Source organism: Alligator mississippiensis, chromosome 1, assembly GCF_030867095.1.
Source record: "Alligator mississippiensis isolate rAllMis1 chromosome 1, rAllMis1, whole genome shotgun sequence".
NCBI lineage: Eukaryota > Metazoa > Chordata > Crocodylia > Alligatoridae > Alligator > Alligator mississippiensis.
Genome location: NC_081824.1, coordinates 339,199,008 through 339,218,833, shown reverse-complemented (window position 1 = coordinate 339,218,833; position 19,826 = coordinate 339,199,008). Strand labels below are relative to the sequence as shown.

General features: G+C 37.3%; 1 protein-coding gene across 4 annotated transcripts in view; it reads right to left on the bottom strand.

Annotated features, from left to right (window-relative positions):
- The window catches only part of HERC2 (HECT and RLD domain containing E3 ubiquitin protein ligase 2), a 194,051-nt gene that overhangs the window by 17,113 nt on the left and 157,112 nt on the right, over positions 1 to 19,826 (bottom strand). For all 4 annotated transcript variants that reach the window (XM_059720957.1, XM_059720960.1, XM_059720959.1 and 1 more), the window contains 16 exons: positions 19,064 to 19,255; positions 16,668 to 16,821; positions 15,424 to 15,531; positions 11,982 to 12,113; positions 11,509 to 11,667; positions 11,299 to 11,417; positions 10,765 to 10,890; positions 9,259 to 9,414; positions 8,974 to 9,089; positions 8,669 to 8,867; positions 7,128 to 7,342; positions 5,961 to 6,138; positions 4,530 to 4,691; positions 3,707 to 3,798; positions 1,662 to 1,801; positions 255 to 442 (listed from right to left, as the gene is read on the bottom strand). In XM_059720957.1, coding sequence (XP_059576940.1) covers positions 255 to 442; positions 1,662 to 1,801; positions 3,707 to 3,798; positions 4,530 to 4,691; positions 5,961 to 6,138; positions 7,128 to 7,342; positions 8,669 to 8,867; positions 8,974 to 9,089; positions 9,259 to 9,414; positions 10,765 to 10,890; positions 11,299 to 11,417; positions 11,509 to 11,667; positions 11,982 to 12,113; positions 15,424 to 15,531; positions 16,668 to 16,821; positions 19,064 to 19,255 — 2,436 coding nt within the window. The remainder of the gene's footprint in view (positions 1 to 254; positions 443 to 1,661; positions 1,802 to 3,706; positions 3,799 to 4,529; positions 4,692 to 5,960; positions 6,139 to 7,127; positions 7,343 to 8,668; positions 8,868 to 8,973; positions 9,090 to 9,258; positions 9,415 to 10,764; positions 10,891 to 11,298; positions 11,418 to 11,508; positions 11,668 to 11,981; positions 12,114 to 15,423; positions 15,532 to 16,667; positions 16,822 to 19,063; positions 19,256 to 19,826) is intronic.

The window sequence follows — 19,826 nt, the reverse complement described above, 5'->3', positions numbered from 1 at the left end:
TTTTAACTATTACCATAAAGAACAGAAATCTTCCTCTTCCTAAAACGGAGGAAGGAGCCCTACAGTTGAGCATGGGAGCAGTAACAAGGAGATCAACAAGAAAATAAAAAAACTCAATTAAAGGCTTAGCCCACAGTTAAAAATGAAATAAAATGTGTTATACATTTGTTTAGTTATCCAGAAAGAAACATCAACCTAAACAAGTGCATGAACTAAACTGTGAAATCTGACTTTAAACAAAGCAAAAATCATACCTGTGTGGGGAGCTTGCCAGCATTGGCAGGTTTACTGGTGGACCAGGCCAAAGTATGTGCTGAGCCACAAGCCACTCGGTTTATCTTTTTACCCTGAAGTGCTGCAACCAATCGTGGTCTCTGGATAGCATTAGTTGTCCCATCACCAAGTTGCCCCTCATCATTATCTCCCCATGTATACACTTCACCTAAAACCAACAACAAAGTTGACTGTCCTCAGTGAAGAGAACGATTAATTTATTACTTCTCACAAAGCCCTCTGGGGTAGTGTCTGTCTTTTGCTTTGTTTCTGTAGCACTAAACCAATAGGGTTTTGGTTTCTGGCACTATGTTAATAATGAAGTCATTTTCATTAACTACAAGGGCAACACTTAACTGAAACCCCACTGTACAGCACCTAGGAAAAAGACACATTCGCTAACCCCAAAGAATCTGTACACTCTTAAAACAACATGTAATAAGTAGATGTAATAAGAGGAAATGAAGAAACAGGATAAAGCCACACTTAACAGTTGCAGAAGACTTGATGTTAAAAAAGGGAAAAAAACATTTAGTATACTGTACCAGAAAAATTCTCACTAATGAAGTCTATTATTGTAGATGGCACTAAAAATGGATGCCTACATCAGAAAACCACTGAGAAAGATGAAACGTTGCAGCCAACTCGTTACAAATAATCCACCCTGTATATCCATTATGCAGTACTTCAACAGCACCTATAATTTTTTTGCTTTTTGTTTTTCAATCCTCCTAATTAAATGTAGAAACACATCTATTGCAAGGGATATTCAATATCCAATACTACTCTAAGAAGCAATGGCCATTTGTGTTTCTATGCTTCATTTAGCAAGTTAAATATCTCAGCAACTAAGGTCAATAGACTTTCCAAAAAAAGCTGAGTGCATTCATAAAAGCACAGCAGCTAAACCAATTTGCTATTACTTTTAAAGCTGTTTTTCTTTGTAACTTATAAAAAGTATCTGAAACGAAGTTGACTGAAAAACTCAAAATATATATGTATTTTTAAATTATATACATCATCGTGAACTATGACTTTCTGTCTGAAGTAAGCATGCTGTTTGAACATGCAAAATGTGTATGAACAAAGAGAAAGCAGGCTGTGACCTAATAAAGCTGTGACCCATTCTAATACATTTAGACCAGGGGTAGGCAAAATGCGATTCACCAGGACAATCTTCCCGGCCCGCGGGGCCACTAAAAAATTTAGAAAATTAATATTTAGCTGCCCCTGGCTTCCTGTCATGTGGCCCTCGATGGCGTGCCAAAACTCAGTAAGCAGCCTTCCACCCAAAATAACTGCCCACCCTTGATTTAGACTTATCTTTAAAATAAAGTGCTCCTTTTTTAAAAAAAATAAAGAACTACACAATTTTTTGTTCTATATACCATCTTCAGTGCAACAGACGCAGTGCAAAGAGCCAGTAGCAATTGCAATGACTTTCTTTCCTTGAAGCCCCTGTACTTGTCGAGGTCTTCTAACATGGTCATCAGATCCATGGCCCAGTCTGTGATAATCTCCTTTGCCCCTGCATAGAGACGATATCTCATAATCTGCACATACTTAGAACGTTTCCTCCCCCCTTACATCACAAACTTATATAAGGACTTTTACAAACTCTGTAACTTAGTAACAACTACTACAGAATCACAAAATAGTAGGGCTAGAAGTAGGGTGGCCACTGACACATCCACAGAATACTAGACAGCTCCTTGGTGAGGGGTGTCCCCCGCAATCAGCGGTGAGGGGTGTGGCCAGTGCTGCCTTGGTCAATCAGCAGTGAGGGGTGGGGCCACAAGGCCCCTTGGCCAATCAGCAGCAAAGGGCTGGGCAACAACCTCCCTTCATCCCTCCCTCCCTGGCTGGCTCAGAACTCCTCTCCTCCTGGCTGTGCGCTGCCTTACCGCTAAGCACTTCCAACAGAAACATGAGGACAAATGATATATCAATGAATAAACTGAAAAATAGGACTTGTTGCTGTCCGTTCCTGGTTCAAGAACAGACAGGGTACAAAGGGTTTAAAAAACAGAACACTGGTATAAAACAGGACCAATGGCCATCCTAGCTTGAAGGGACCTCGGGAGGTAGTCTAGTCCAACCCCCTGCTCAGTGCTGGATCATCCTTTAGCTTAGACAAGTGTTTGTTTAACTATACTTTGTCTCTAAGGCAAGAAAAACTTCAAAAGGTGCCCTTGCTAAGTAGACCGGGAAAAAGTTAATACAAAAAACAACAAATATAGGCCAAATATGTATTCATAATCAAATAATTTCGTTCCACACAAAATGTTTAGATATTGAGTAGAACCAACAGAGCTCTTGCTCCAAATGTCAAATATGAGAGAGAAGAGAAAGCATTTTTAACTCCTACTGTATTAATCTGAATTTTGCTGAGACAATCATTAAGAGTTTTTTGGTATATAAACTATACATAAATGCCCAATACAGATATGCATTAAATACAGTGCAATGCTATCCAAATGACAAACTGTGTATATCATGCAACTTTTCCCAAACAAACCTAACATTCCCAAGTGCATTTCTTTTCTAAACTTACACTTGTCTAAGACCTAAAATTAGAGGTATTCAGTCCTGGACAAATGAAAACACAAAACTAATATCTCACCGCCCAGGAGTATACAACATTCGGCCTGCTACAGTAATATTAGTAGCCCAGCATGTTGACCAGTTTGTGCATGTTCCTAGAAGGCCCTCTACTGGAAAATGTTAACTTGTAAGTGGCCATGACCAGCATTTGAGTCATGTGCACCTGCTAGTATTCATCAGGTCAAGGAACAAGTTAAAATGTGAATAAAATCTTTTCATTGGCACAGGATGCTGGTTTCCTACCCTGGTAACTAAGCAGACCTTATGTAACATTATGTAAAGATTTTAAACTGAAGTCGGTACACTAAAAGACAAAATGAATAATATGAAAAATCCTTTGAATGAGATTTAGGAACTAAAATATCTAATGCTGTACTTTTAATTTTTTCATCCTCTCTCTGGCTACAAGACACTGACGTTCATGTTTTGTTTGTTTTTTCTAATCTACTAGGAATTGTAGCACTGAAGATTTTCCAGGGGATTCTGCCTGGAATGTTTGGGTTGTACTTAAGTTCTTTAAGGTACAGCATTTGTGCTTTTCATTCAAACAGAAATGCAAAAGGATCATCAAGGAGCTATTCCTCAAGAAGGAAAATATGCAATATCCAGAAAACTGCAGGAACACTTAAGAATTACATTTAACTATTTTTAAATAGCAGAAAAAGCAGCAACAAAATGAGCAAGGATGAAGTATTGACAGGGAAGCAACGTGAAAGGAGTAGCCAAATGAAAAAGCAAGATAGTAAAGATATTAATAGTTACAACTACCATACTCATTTTCTCAATTATCCTGAGAGTGGCTATTTATAGGCAAATAGAAAGTACTTACCAGGTATACACTGCTCCTGACTTTGTAAGAGCCACAGAGAACTGGGATCCACATTCCACTTTAACTACTCCAAGGCCTGTGAGGGAATCAATCTAAGAAAAGATTAAATGCAATCAGACTGACTACCCAGCATTACTGTTGTGTACCTAACATTTATATTACTACATACATACATTTGTATATATGCAATTCACAAATTACATTTTGCAAGGCTTCACTCCTTTCAGCTATTCTATTTTTTTTTTTTTAATTGAAGAGTTAAACCTTAAACTTTATAAAACTAAATTAAGGAAACTGCTAAAGATTTTATCTGCTATATTCTGCCTTCTATTTAATCAGAGAACACCTATCTTCTCCTTACCATATATAGGATAAAGGATGTTTAACGTACAAATGGCAATATGAAATAGTAATGGTAAGCTACCCAACATCATAAGACATATTATTCACACAATTAGATATTTTAATTGACCTCCATTCCTTAATGTGTTGTAAAAACTCCAAATCACATGCAAATGTAGTTACCACCTTTACACCACTTCTTCTTATTTATATATGGGCATGTGCATATTTGATGCAAGGTTCTCCAAGTTAAAGTGAGGAATACTGAAACCAACACTACTGTTTAAAACTACGTACACCTCTGCAATCTGTCAGGAGACACACTTGTGTGTTTTGCCAGGTTGCAGAACTCAATAATGTAACTAACAAATCTTTATCTCCTAAAAGAAGTAGAGGTTTTGTATAGGATTTGTAACCTACTTTCCATTACTCTTCTCTAAACACATTCAAATTTTGAATGGAAAGACTAAAATATAAATACCTTCATTGGTACTTTACAGCCATCACTGCCTCCTCTCCCAAGTTTCCCATAATCACCATCACCCCATGACCAAACAGTGTCATCATCAGTCAGGCACAACGTCTGTGCATCTCCGCTGCCGCAAGCTATGTCAATCACACGATAGCCCTGGAGCGCTTCCACCTGCAAGATGGTCATCATGTTTGTATAAAGGTAGTCCAAGATACTCAACTGAAAACATTAAGTCAAATATTCAACTGCAAGAGGCTTTTTATGGAAAGCCGAGCACTTGCAACACCTTAGAAACAAGCCAGTAAAATAACTGAGTCAGGAAGGAGCTAGCCATTTTGAATCCAAATTGAGAACTAAATTAAGTTCCTACTTTTATTTTGCTCCAATAAATTCTACCTACAATCATCTAAAAATAAGAAGAAACAGCTCTCTTCAAATACTTTAGGTAACCAAGGAATACACTGGGTAAATTCAAATTTGGTTTATATTTTGTATTGTATAAACTGAGTAAAAATACTTACCCATCAGCCAAATAAGAATCTGAAATTAAGTAACGTTATCTTCTGAAATAACAGATCCCTATTCTACTAATGGAACACGGGCAGTAAAACAGATTACCAGTTCAAGGGCAATGTAAATTTTTTAGAAGAATACCAGTCTACACTAAAACTGTTCTAGACTAGTTACCATGAGACTCGAGAAGTCTAAGTAATAACTAACCAGAGTACTTAACCTTCACAGGTCTTTTTTATTCCAAGTGAAAGATCATCTCCTCCAGAGGTTTAAAATAAACTTCTCAAAAGATCAGAAAGAGAACTTAATATCAAATAGCAATAACTATTTATTTTATAAAATGCTTTAATAAAATAGTAAGCTGGTAACAAGACATTAATTTTGCATCATTGAAGCCACTGATATTCCTTCTACCAAGCGGGAGAACAGAAGAGTTAGTCAAGGGAAGAGGGTGTCTACTCATTCTCAGTAGAAGGAATTACAGCAGAGATACTAGTGCTGGAGAAGCAGAATTTATTCACTGAGGAGTGACAAACATCCCATACTTGTTGCCAGGACAGTTCATTTCCTTCAGATCAGACATCATTAGTCTGATAATGGGAGCTCAAGGGTATTTTTGTTGAAAGATCAGGTAGGATATATATAGATAAATGATCAATTCTAGTCATTATTATGGCACCAGCTGCCACTGTGTTCACAGCACTTTATTCCTCCTCTGCAGTCTCATTTCTTTGCCAGATATTCCTTCCCCACAGCCCAGTTTTGTAACTGAATTTTGTTACACTCTTAAATCCACTAATATTTATTAAAACAGCCATAATACATTCAGCCGCATCTTCTCTAAACAGATACTCCATGTGCTGCAATTCTAACAACTGCAGAGTAATATTTAAAACAGACATTCCAAACACGTGATTGTCTTCTCACCAATTTGGGCTTTAGCTGATCCTCACTATCCCCATGTCCAAGGCGTCCATATCTTCCTTTTCCCCACGTATAAAGATCTCCTGCTGCAGTGATGCATGCACTGTGAGCTCCACCAGCAGCGATGTCAACTACTTCTATGCCTCGCAGAGATTCAATTACACGAGGACGATCACAAGGGCTACAACAGAAATATTTAGCTAGAAAAATACTTTTAAAATAAAAGCCTTAGATACACCACCACAAAAACAAGGAAGCCTTACAAGTAAGCCCAAGGACCTTTTTGGATGAATACTTACTTCTGGTCCAGATTCTGGAGGGTATTAAAATATATACATATTTTAAGTTATTCACAGTAACCATATTTCTACAGGTCAGCAAGTTAAAACTATTTTAGAAATGATTTATTAATAAGTTCCCTTGCGTTTCTCATCCTGGGTCATAAGGATAGTGCCACTTACTGGGGAATATCATGCTAATATTTTCATTTAGATTGTGTAGTGTCAATTAAATATTTAAATAGCTTTTAGATTTTCATGCAATTTCAAAATCACAAATCTCTCCAGATTAAATAAAAATGGATTAATTAAAATTAAGCCATAGTAAAAAATGTTAGCGTTAAAAATTATTTAAAATGTAAAAATATTTTGAGAAATATTCATGCAAAATTCTCCACTCCCTGAGGAATGGGGAACAGAAATGGACATGGATGGTGGGCCACTGCCTGGACAATCACTAAAAGAAAATGGTGTGCTGCTTCACAGTAGGTGACCCCTCCAATTACTCCACATGCCCTGGTTCTAAAAGTCCCAGGGAGCCCTTACTAAAGTAGCAGCAGACATGCTGAACATTTGGGTCATAAGCCCTTTGTCACATAGTTTTTCCTTCAATTTAGGCAGTAGAGAACTTGAGCATCTGTAGTAGAACATTGTTGACAATACAATATATAATTACAGAAGTCTGCATGACAAATATTTTCCCTAAAATTTTTTTTATAACCTACCATAGTTTTCTCCAATTTCCAGAAGTCCATTCCTGTGTTAGAGTGGAGAACTAGGTTTTCCACAGATTATGTAATATTAATGCGCATATACAAATGTATAGACACATTATAAATCCTATGAATAGATAAGCATCAACAGTTCATAAGACAACATTCACAAGAGTTACCTCCTGTTTCCATGACCCAGTTTACCATCTTCTGCTTCGCCCCAAGAATAAACTTCTCCTTCTGAAGACAGCGCCAAACAGTGCTTTCCACCAGAGTTCACAGCAACTTTCTTTATGAAGACATGCTGAATTGATTCCAGTAACGTTGGAGTAGAAACTGACTCAGTCCCGCCGATTCCAAGCCTACCACCTGCTCCATACCCAGTGGCATAAAGCTTAAATGGATGTGGGGGGGGAAAAACATGTGTATAGTTTACTTTCTGAATAGGAAACAATCCAGATGATACAACTACATGATACAATGAAAGCAATTGTGTCAAGGGACAGAAATTCTCCTAAGATCTCCACATTTCCTTTCTGCAATAGTTCAGCATCTTCCCTTCTCAAAAAAAATCCAATGGACTTGACAACAGCAGACAATATTAGCTCAAAAATTAAATTTATATTCTTGACCATTTGGGAGAAGAAAGGACTTACAAGTGCTTTAGTTTTGATAAGCAGCTATTATTCTGTATTCACAAAAGCTACTTCACACCGAGCATTCAAAAGTAATAGTTTAAAGTACAAAACTGTGCAGGTTTGCTTTGTGATCCCTATAGATATATATTTTAAATTAAATTCACACATGATAGGTTTAAAGAAAGAAAATAGTTATGACCAAACCCTCCCAAATCTGTCAATATTGGCAGAATCTAAGTGAGATGCTGGCTTGTATTACAATGCAAACATACATCAGAAGAATATTACGCCTACAATTTCAAAACTTAACTTTCCATTTTTTTATATTACATAAATTAGATAAATTACTTACACTATTCCTTAATTTTCTGTTGTTTCTATTGCTACTGTGTCATGTCTATCTATATGCTTCTTAAAGTGTGGCACTCAAATATTTAGCAGAAACTAGCACTAATACCTTTCACACCATAGTTAAAAAATAAGGGCCTCATTTAAGACACGAGGAATTGCCACTGACATGAACAGATTTTATTCTACTACTTTATGCCACTTACGTGCATCAAGAGGGAACAGCTTTGTTTGCTAATATAACCAACCACCACCAGTAGGTCTTATTGTTCACAGGGTTTCTTCCTTCCATAGAATTATTCATATATTCCCTTGCATTTCATTTTATCATCTTAATTTTTTTGCCCTCCCTGTATCTAGCATCTAACAACTGCACTAATCTATCATTTATTCCTCCTCCAGATCATTAACGAAGATAACATTAAGTGACTGCACAACACAATCGTTAGGGCATCATCTCACTGGAAAATATAGTTGTATCAAAAGCTCAAAGTTAAAACCTTGATCTATGATTTTAAACAAAAGATTTTACAAAAATGAAGACCTACAACCTTCAAACTTGGGAAGTAGTAACTGTTTCTGTATAGTGTATTAGCTTTCTTCATTACACCAAAGACTTTTGTTACACTATGTGCAAGTTCACCTTGCCACTGCTAGTAATTTGGTGAAATTTCTGCCAATTTTCATTGTTTCAATCAAGGCATCACTCAAGAGTTATTTATTGTAACCCTTACCTTTCCATCAGCAGTTACTGCAAACAGAGTCTGTTCACCGCCAATTAACTGCACTGGCCTAAGTGTGGCAAGGGCTTCACATGGAGTTGGAACTTTGACCTTTGCCCCTTCGATACCTCCAAGCTGTCCTCTATGGTTATGACCCCAACCATAAATAGTTCCACTGCCTCCAGCAGAAAGGGTCCAATCATCTGGTCTCCTGCAGGAATCCAAAGAAACATCAAGAAACCATGAAAGATTGGAAAACACATTCAGAAATTTGAAATGTCTCTGGATCAAAATAACAAAAACAGATAAAAAATAACCTGTTCATCCACTGAACAAGTTGTTCATCTTGCTCTCTCTTAAAAACATCATGGCTCTCATGAAGGGCATCCATATTTTCATTATCTGCCATTAATTCTCGGATTTTCTTTGCCACCTACAAAATCATATTGCATTAGATATAATTACTTAAAAGACCTGTTATCCCTAAAATTGATATACATTTAATCCACACATTTTTTCTACAGATCCATGTTCATCAAGCATGACTTCATATAAACCCTTTCACAAGTTCCCCTACTCTTTGAGGAATAGTTCTGTAATACCTCATCAAGGAAAAGACGAGGTAATGGTGTTCTTTTATCAAGAGCCACAGCAACCCTGGAGGCCATACAATATCTTCGGAACCAAGCCCACTTGTGTGTCTCTGCACAGCAAGGAAGTGTGTCCAATTCTAGATCGCAAGCAAGAGCTACCAGCACCTGAAAAGCCAAAAAATAAGTTTAGATGATATATACTGGATTTTTATTACAGTGCATATGTGATATACTTAAAAAGCACAAAGCCTTGGTCAGAAATAAACATGGAATCATAAAAATTTAGAACTGGAACCAACTCCCTGCTCTGTGAAAAGATCAAGTATATATTTAGGTTACTTCTGGCAAATGCTTGCTTCTGTTTCTTAACAATGACAAACAAACAACTTCCCAAGGTGACCTGATTCAGACCTGTAAATCTAGATGTAAAATATCTGACCCAACTCTCACTTGCTGCCAACTAAGCCAATTACTCCAACATATCACAATTGCAATGGCTACAGAATAAAATGAATACCACCATCTTTACAATAAACTTTACAGAGCAAAAGACTTTGTCCATTGGTTTTGTAAGGCCTCTGAGCTACAGCCAAGCAACTAGGTTAGCAACACTCAACCCCCTAAGCAAGGCCACCTGAGCCCCAGCTTGCTGACTGGTTCTAGGACTGCTTTTGAGGGGCAATTCCAGCCCCAGGGCCCTGCTGCACAACAAACTGGCTTCAGTCTGAGAATAGCTCTTGCCTGCGACTTCCCTGGTGCCTGCTTCTGCATTCCTGCCTGTGTACCCAGTCTCTGAATTTCCGAACCCCCAGTTTGACTTCAGCTTGCATCCTGACATCTGCTTTATACAACCCCCGTCTCACCACATGAACCCCAGATTGACTTCAGCTTGCCCCCTGACTATGGATGCTGCTAACACTGCCAGCTCTAACCACAAGACACTGGAACCTGACCGCCCCTCCTTCCAAACTAAGCAAACTCAGTTCTTTCAACTTTCATTTACAGCTCTTCCTTCCACGTAAAACAAACCTCTTATTATTTCTCTTCATTTAGACTTTCCCCACTTGTCTACATTTTAAAGTATAAGGCCCAAATTGGGAGAGAAAGTTCTAGCTAAGGCATCATCGGTGCTGAGTACAGCAAATAATTACCTTCTGTGTATATTTCTGTTAATATATAAACAGTATTATATTTTTGTTTTGCTGCATATTGATTCAGTCTGAGGCCTACTATAATTGCTAGATCCTTTTCTGAAGTACAGCTACTTACCTAAATGATCTCCAGTTTGTATTTGTGCGTTTGAATTTAAGTGCCGTACTTTGCATTCTTCTTTACCAAACTTCATCTTCCTAATTTCGGGCCATTTCTTCTATATATCAAGCATCTATGAATACACTCTCTACATCTGGCAGAGTGTCTAAACATTACCTTAGCAAATCATTTGCTTTGCATGCTTACTAAACACACAAGTCTAAAAGATCTATGCTACTTAACCATCTGTTTATATCATGTTACCTTAAAGAAAGGGCTGTGAAGCAACTGCTTGCCACCTCTCACAATGGGGTCTTCATAGTCAAATTGCCGCTGCAAAGCTTCTGGAAGACCTTTAACCAAAGCTGCTAAAGCACTACCTGTAAAACTCTGATGAGGCAAACAAAAGCAGAGTTAAATTATGTATTTATTATTCAATAAATGCATAAGGGAAACAATTAAGCTGTGTGTGACAGAAGGATGATGTCACCACTGTTTAGTAAGCTATGAAACTATTTCAAACTAGCACCCGTATCAGAAATGCCATTTTTATTGGTAATTTTAGAAGCAAAAAACTTACTGGCTACAACATCTGAACTAACATTTTGTAATCAAAGTCCTTTCAATGCAAGTTTGAAGCTAGCTGCCAGTGGGCTGAAGGAAAACACTGTACTTTCCCTGTTCTATGGCTAACTATATAATATCAGTCATTGAAGCTGTCCAGTACAAGAGTCTTACATTCTTTTGAATGTTAACAAATGAGAACAAGACACCACTGAAAAGCTTTGGCCTTCTTACCATAGTTCGCAGCTCTCCATCATTATCCCCTAGAATCCGGTTGATGTTAATAGACTGGCCAAACTCTGTTGTTAGCAGCTTCCGTAGCCTCTGCAGGGCCCACATTCTATGGCCAGCAGCTAAAATAGCACAAAGAAAGTAAATGGCTTCAAATCAGGAGGCTCTCTTTTGCATGTTATCAAGAGGCTTCATTTTAAAACGCACACGTACCTAGGGCACTCAACTGAGCACATGCTGCAAGTGATGCTGCTAAGCGAGGAACTATACTCCTGTTTGAAGCAAAATTCAAGCGGAAATCCAACAAACATGTTACCAAATCCATTGACGGGCAAGAAAGAATGCAGCGATCAGAAAGGAGGTCTTTAGGGCCTGCAAAAAACAATGTTTTTTAGTTTTTCAGTTAAAATGAGAATTTAATTATGTGACCCGAAGTCTAAAAATCTTCAGCACTCACTGTAAAATTAATACTTCCAACATGACAAATTGCAACCTCTCTTCCTTTCGTGTTGGCATGAATGAATATATTCTCATTACCCTGTTTACATATTCTGTTTATTAAGCACACATACAAAGTAGATAAATTTATCACTGATGAGGCTCTAAATCAAGCAATAAAGCTAACTGAGATGCAGACATATAAGTTTGTCTCACTTTTTATCATAAAACTTTATGCAAGTCTTTACCTGCTGCTGGCATGATAGGGTAAACAGTGAACCGCCATCCCCATCCATTCACAGAGCCATCGCTAATGAATTTCCACTTCAATTCATCCCCTGGAATTCGCAGTTCACTAGACCAATCCGACCACTCACGACCTGGTACAATGAAGTTACACATATTCATCTATCCTGATTAAAAATTATTCAAGCCACACTCATAACTAGGGGTGCACCAATATACCACTTGCTATCAGATCAGCACCAATAAAAAGAAAAACAACATCATCAGCTATTGGCTGTTTTTTGGTCATTGTAGCCGATAATGTTTACTGATAATTATGCCTTCTGGCTCATGGAGCCCCGTGACGCATTAACAGCGAGGCAAGAATATATTTGCTGCAGTGTGCACCATGAGATCTCTACCAGCTGTAAATGTCTTGAAGAAGCGCAGTATGGATTTTTAAGCGTTGGAAAACAACAACAGAACAGGTGATTGTAAAGTATGTGCTGCAAATATTTTGTATGGACGCAACTCAACTCCACTAAAGATTTCAACACAACAAACTAAATACAGCATGTCAAGATTTGCCATATTACTGAATACGATTTCCTAAAGATGGCTACTGAAAAGAAAGTGGCAGGGCAAGAAAAAGCTATGCCAAATCAACTGCCATTTCACGAAGCTCTAAAACACTTGCAGAAATGTGGAAGTGGAGATGCCAGGATGTTCAGTGCAGCTTTACATGTTGTGGATGCGAAGAGGAACCGGCTGATGTGCCAAAAAGCAGAAATGTGGCTTTTTGTCAAAAAAAACCTTCCACTCACCCACTTGCTACACTAAAGCTGTGAGTAAGCAGTGAGGAAGCTGTAAGTCTTTTTTTTTTTTTTTTCTTTTCTCTACCAACACTGTAAATAGTTTTTTACTACTACTACTACAGTGGCTTCTAGTACTAAAAACTATATCTCGACATTTTTTGTTTCATAATTTCTACATCTTGATCTGTATTTCCCACTCATTTATTTTAACCATAACAATGTTGGCTTTATGCTGTTTTTTCCAACTTTATTGGGGTGATTTTTGTAAAACAAACTGAATATTGAGTTTTATAATGACTTTGCTATCAAAATCCTTATGTAAAATTTATACTTCAAACTACCATTTTTAAAGTAAGTTATAAAGTTAATGTGCATTTGTTTTTATTTTGCTACAAAATGTTTGTAGAAGCAGAAACAAAAAGTGTGTGCGAGTGCAAGTGAAATAGAAAATAAACAAAAGGTTTATTTATGTCAGTAGTTTAAAATGTCTTGCACTATTACTAAATATCGGTTACGAAATTGGCATCGGCCGATACGGTTGGTTAATCATGGGCTATCGGTATCAGCCAAGAAAATCTTAATTGGTGCACCCCTACTTATAAAACTGCACATGGCTGTAAGTGCTAACTGCTGTAAGCATTAGAAACATGTCTCCAAAGAAAAATAAGCTGGATATGAAGCATATAAACATAACTAAAAATAACTAAAATCAAATCTACCATACTGACTTGAATATAAGAAAACCCTGAATATAAGATAACCCAGCAATAGTCAGATTCTATATATGGAAAATTTATATATTTGGCATAATTTTCCAGGTACAAAAACTTATGATTGGAGGTTTGCCTTGAATTTGTCCCCCACCCACTGCTACAGAAGGGAAAATAAATGGGGGGGGGGGGGTCAGGTAGCTCCCTTGCCCTCTCCCCCTGCAAATTCTTCTCTGTGCAGCCCCTTCCCCATCTTCTTACTGTTAGACTCTGCTCTCCCTGAGCACATGGAAGTGAGGGGCACATTTGAAAACACAGACCTTCAAATAAACTGCCTGTAGTAACTTGCATATAAGGAACTTATTACAGGTACCCATATATTTAATTCAGCCAGAATCAATGTAGTTCACCATTTTTTTAAAAACTATTGCAAGTTTTAGCACAGGTACTCCATGGTTTCTAGAGTTGAAAGGGACCTGAACAGACCATCAAGTCTGACCCCCTGCCCTGGGCAGGAACGAGTGCTGGGATCATAATACCCTAGGCAGATATCTATTCAACCTCCTCTTGAAGACCCCCAAGGTAGGGGAGAGCAACACCTCCCACAGGAGCCCATTCCAGAGCCTGGCAGCCCTAACCATAAAGTAATGCCTCCTGATATCAAGCCTGAACCTGCTCTCAGTCAATTTGTGGTCATTAATCCTTGTTATCCCAGGTACTCCATTAACACCCTTTTAAGTTGCACTTTCATACTTATGCCTATATAGCACAAACTATGCGTGATATTAGTCCAAAGCAAAAAAGCTCATGATTTACCACAGAGTTCACTAGGCTGGGCCCCAGCAAAGTCATAGCGACTCCACAGCTCAGTACTGCTCAGATCCTAGCACCCCACCACAAAAGGAGCCATCTGCTAATTACCCCCCAACTCATGACTGGAACTGCATGTTCTTTTCATGAATCCTGGGATCCTGCAAAAATTTAGATGCAGATGAGTCACAGAGCAACTTGGTCTGGCTCATCTGCTTTACTAGTTCAATTTGGACTGCTGTCTATGAAATACAGTTAAGAGAACTTTTAAAGGCCATTTTCTTGTTGACAAATGTTGTTAACATGTGAATCCATAACAGTACACACAATTACTTCAACATTCAAAGACCTTCCCCAACTATTAATCTATGTAAATATAGCACTAGATCAATAAATAGCATCTCAGGTATGCACATCAAAAACTGGTATGAAGCCCATTGCACAGGCACTGTTTGCTCCCCGAAACTTTTAGAACATGGTTAACTTCATGTCTTAACTGAATAATCTTAGTTCACAGAGACAGAAGATAATGACAAGGAGATGACACCACACAGATGGAGTGTTCCATAAAATAAATTATTCCAATAGAAATGGCAGCCACTGAGATGCTATGCACTGCATAGCTGCTGACAGAGAACCCAGTTTTATAAATCATGCCAACAAAACTCTAAATATGCAAATAAAAAAATCAAAGCAAATTAAAAGAACAGTGCATTAACTTTTCTCTCCAGAAAAGTTACCGATACAAGGTACCAACTTCTACCAATCTTGATATACAAAGACTGGAATGTTAAAGTAGAGCTTGAAAATGGAGTCTCAAAAATAATTTGAGCCATAAATACAATTGAAATTCTTCTGTAAATCTTATTTGAACTTTAGAAATGACTGAATTTAAACACAAAAGATTAAAAGTTACTTCTGTTAAGCACTTTATATTCTTATGCATTGGAGACAGCTTACGTATTAAAGACGGATTTACAGGGCTTTTTGTTTGTTTTTCCCCCTTGTCTATTCCCTATTCAAAATAAATCAATATAAAGAAAGCACATTTCATCCAGCATTCAATAACCTGCAACAACAAATAAGTCAACAAAAAAATAAAGCAAATTTAAACCAGTGGCTCTCGTCACCTGATCGGACTGAAACTATCCTATTGACACCATCCATTATGGTGAGTGGGTCATGGCGCCTCTCAGTTGAACACTGACGATCAAATTCTACTCTAAGCCCCTCAGCACCTAAACAACAAAAACATTATGCAATTATAAAAAGAATAACCAGAAAACACACGTGCAGGCACAAACTTAGGCCCTTAAAAGTCCAGTTAAGTGAAATACTTACTGGTTCAGCACTGATACTCTGGGGAAATCTAGGTCCCAATAATGAACCTTGAACAATTTTTTTAAACAAGTAACATGTGTATGCCATTCCCATTTCCTCGCAGCTCTACGTAAGTAGAGATTCACAAACACACAAAGTTTTTACAAGTATATGTAACTGATCAGAACACCTTAAGCCTGATGCTGCAAATCTCAAGGGACTTACAGAAACACTTATCTGTAGTTGAGGGAAAATGAATAACTACATCAGTTGTCTCACACTTGAGAAAAATATTAAATAAATCTCAGAATGAAGCCACCATGCACAATGAAAATAAATATGACCTAATACTTAAGGCACAGAAACAAGGCTGCTTACAGACATGTGGGGGGTAAAAACCCTAGTGCTTTACTGTCAGCTTGGCATGACCCCAGATAGAGCACAGCATGTGTTCAGAAGAGGCATCGTGTTAGTTTGACCTGGCCCACCCAATGTCTGTATAGATTAGGTGTTTCAGCAGCGATTTTTGGTGCTTTTATCTAACAGCTGATTAAATTGGGTTTAGATAAAATTGCCAAAAGCCCCGCTGAAACACACAATCTATACAGATGCTGGCAAGTTAGGTCAAACTAACATGATGCCTCTCCCAGTAAAGCACTGCTTGTTTGTTTTTCACATCTGTCAGCAGCCCAAGAGATCTAGAGTTATATCTCTGGGCCTGATAAGTTACAATGTGAATATGGGCAAGTCATGTCAAACTTCTGCTGAAACGAAAAGCAGCAATGATTCACAGCTGCTCTTATTTTGGCTAGACACCTTTAATTTGGGAGGAACACACACTTATTAAACAAGTTCAAGAAAGATGAACAAAATCATGCACCTTTATTATGGTAAGAAACTTGTTTATCTAAACTAGAATTGTTCTAAAAGGTGACTAAAACGTCAAAATATATTTGTGAGCTTTAAACATTTTTCAGATCCAGAACGACTGAATGAGATGCAAGTTACTGAGTGAGTTGCAAGTTACTTGCGTATAAATCAGATTATTTAGTACCTGGTATTTTAACTGTGCCACTAGTGGAAGTATCATCAGTATAAGGATGACTACTTTCCACCACCACTGGCTGAGAAGAAAGTCGGCCACTTTGAGAGTCAGTAGCCACATCTTCTAATTCCGTAACACACAGCTCCAACAGCATGTCAGCCACCTGGGGAGAAAAGAATTTTTAGATGCCTAATTAATTAGTAGATGAATGTGTCAAATTTATAAATAATCTAGAAAAATTGTAAAATGTCTAAAACTGAACAGTAATGAGAAAATTCACTGCTAAAACATCTTTCTATCTGGCTTAGGATTGACAAAAGATAAAATATCTTACTTTACTATACTTTGTACAGATTGGAGAAAAAGTTATAAACCAGATAAGGAACAACTTGTGCAAGACTCAGAAAACATAAAAAGTTCCCAAAATCAAACTTGCCAATACTCCAAGAAATACAAACCAACTTTTACTCCAATTTTAAAACTGCTCATTTGTCCATTATGAATCACCAGTGCCCTCTCTCTGCATATGAATGCTTTGTCTTGTTCCATCAAATTCCAAATGTTTGCTTTAGTGTAAAAGCAAAATGATGAGAAATACATATAGAAGATAAGCAAAGGTAGGGAACAAGGTACATTAACTATAAAGGACTGTTTTCTTTCTAAATGTTTCTAGGTGTATATGAATTCTGCAACAGAAACATGCTACTGGAAAATAAGCGCTTCACTAATATAAAACTGAAATAGTTAATGCTTTAAAAAGTAAAGAAATTCTAGTTAACAGTAGAAGTGACAGAAATATAAGTATTAAAATGAATTAAAATGTCTTCAATCGCTTTCTGTCAAAGATTACACTCACATCACCTATATGATATCAATGGAAGTAAAAAAAGAATAGCTGAAATCTTGGTTTCCCATTCAACTAGCATCCAAAAAGATCAGAAGGGCAGATACTTCAAATGAACCCCATATGGGATTCCAAAATTTGCAGAACCAACGAAAAAACCCTGCTGATTCCAGAAGTGCTATGGTACATTTTAACCGAATACACGGAGACAGTATTACTTATGCCAGGGTTGCTAGGACTGAAGAACTAGTGCAATTTTATTTTGTTAGCCACACATTCAATTAATGATGTGATTAGAACAAGCTACAAAGTCAATACACATTTCTTGTGGAATAACTTCATATCTTACTGCTTGTTTTATCACACCATTAACTGGTTGAACATGGGTCACACCTTAAGGCATGATTACACATGTAGAGGCCTCAGAGTTCCTTTATGTAAGAAGAAAGTCACCTTGCTAAATATGTCTCTCCTCTAGCAAGACCAAGTAACCATATGTCAGATATTAATGATGTAATTCCTTAGTTACTCCAAGCAGTCTAACTTAAAACAACCTGAAACAATAACTTTAAGCAAGTGCTTTTGATGTTTTAAGATCAGAATTAAACCAAAAATGGAACAGTAGGGAAACCATGTTCAGAAGACCGCCTTAAAAAAAAAAAAGGGGGGGGGGCAGGGGGCAGGAAGAGGGAAGCTAAGGCTCCTTACTCTTCTAGAGAAATATTTGAAGGGCGATAAGTGTATAGAAATTTTACAACTTTATTATAAATTTATGTACAGCAAAAACTGTTATCCAGTACCTCAGCAACTGGAATACTCTATTAACCTGAGTTTCCGGCCAGCCACTGCAACCCCCTCATTCCCCTCATGTTATTGGAAAACCCGGCTGGGTTATTACAGATAACCGGAGTTTTTACATAACTGACAAAATCCCCTTACCCCGGGGATGCCGGAATAGAGGTTTTACTGTGTAAAAAAATCTTGATTTGTACTGTTCCTTTTTACAGATGCCACAACCCAACACTTGTCTGTGTTAATAACTTACAAGACTGCATGAGTATTTGGGGTTTATAAATGCTTAAAATATTAGCCATCTCAAACTTCATCTATAAAACTACCCATTATGGATCTATCTAGGTGCATCTCAGTTAAACAGATTTGCAAAAGTAAGCACTCCCCAAATAAACTCATAGCTTAAATGAAAGGAACATGCACATTATCTAAAAACATCCTAGACTCAAAAGAAAGCCTGTCCTAGTTTGATTCTGTTCCAATATTTGGTACCCACATTTATCAAATTATTGAAGCAGAAATGTCAGTAAATTACATTTAACGTCTGACACTTCAGCCAATTCAAAAACATCTAGAAACATCCACATTGTAATTTTAATTGGAATACCAAATAAATGATGATGTTTATTATAAACTAAAGTATATTGAAGTACTCTTCAACTACTAAGATTCATCTCAACCTACTGATGATTCAAGAAAAAAAAAAAAGCGTGGGGGGAAGGGAGATAATTAAAATGCATAAAACAAACAAATGAACTCGAAGACTGACCTGTGGGTAAGCAGTGCCCATGCCAGACAGCACAGCTGAAAGAACATCCTTTCCCTTTTCACCAGCCCTATTGGAAACAGCAAGCTTGAGCAGGTCAACCATGACTCGAGTGTCATCTGGTACTAAGAGACTAGTGAACTCATCCAAGTATTGGGGTTCTGGCCCAGAAACTTTACTTTGGCTTTCTACATCCTGCAAAGGAAAAATAAAGGAAAAGTATATATCTCATGAATACATAGGAAGAAATTTTTTTTCTGCTACAGCAGTTCAACTTAACTTGTCTAAAAGGAGAAGTTAGTTATTACATAAATCATTTCTGCACCATTCAGTTTGGGGACTACTCATTCCAAATATTGTGCACTCTCTTTAAGCTCCATCATCCCCAAACCAAAGACAGTGTTTTGTCATCTTTAATATCTTTTAAATGCGAAGAAAACTGACAAATGTAGACTTTATCAGGAAAAAACATGGAAAAGCTATACCCCAGAATTCAGGATAATGACAAAACAGCCGAGGATAATTAAATGTAGCTGTAAAATTTAAAGTTCTGAGTACTCATACTGAAAGACATCATTGAAAAAAGGAAAACAACAAGCTTGAAAAATAATCAAGCCTGAAAATTATAACAAGCTACTGACTAGCCCTTAGAACAAAAGCCTCTTGGAAAAAAAATAATAAATCTCATGATTTTTGATTCAGTGCTTTATATATGTAATTGGGGATCACTTCACTAAATGTCTGGGATCTTTAACAAGAACTATCA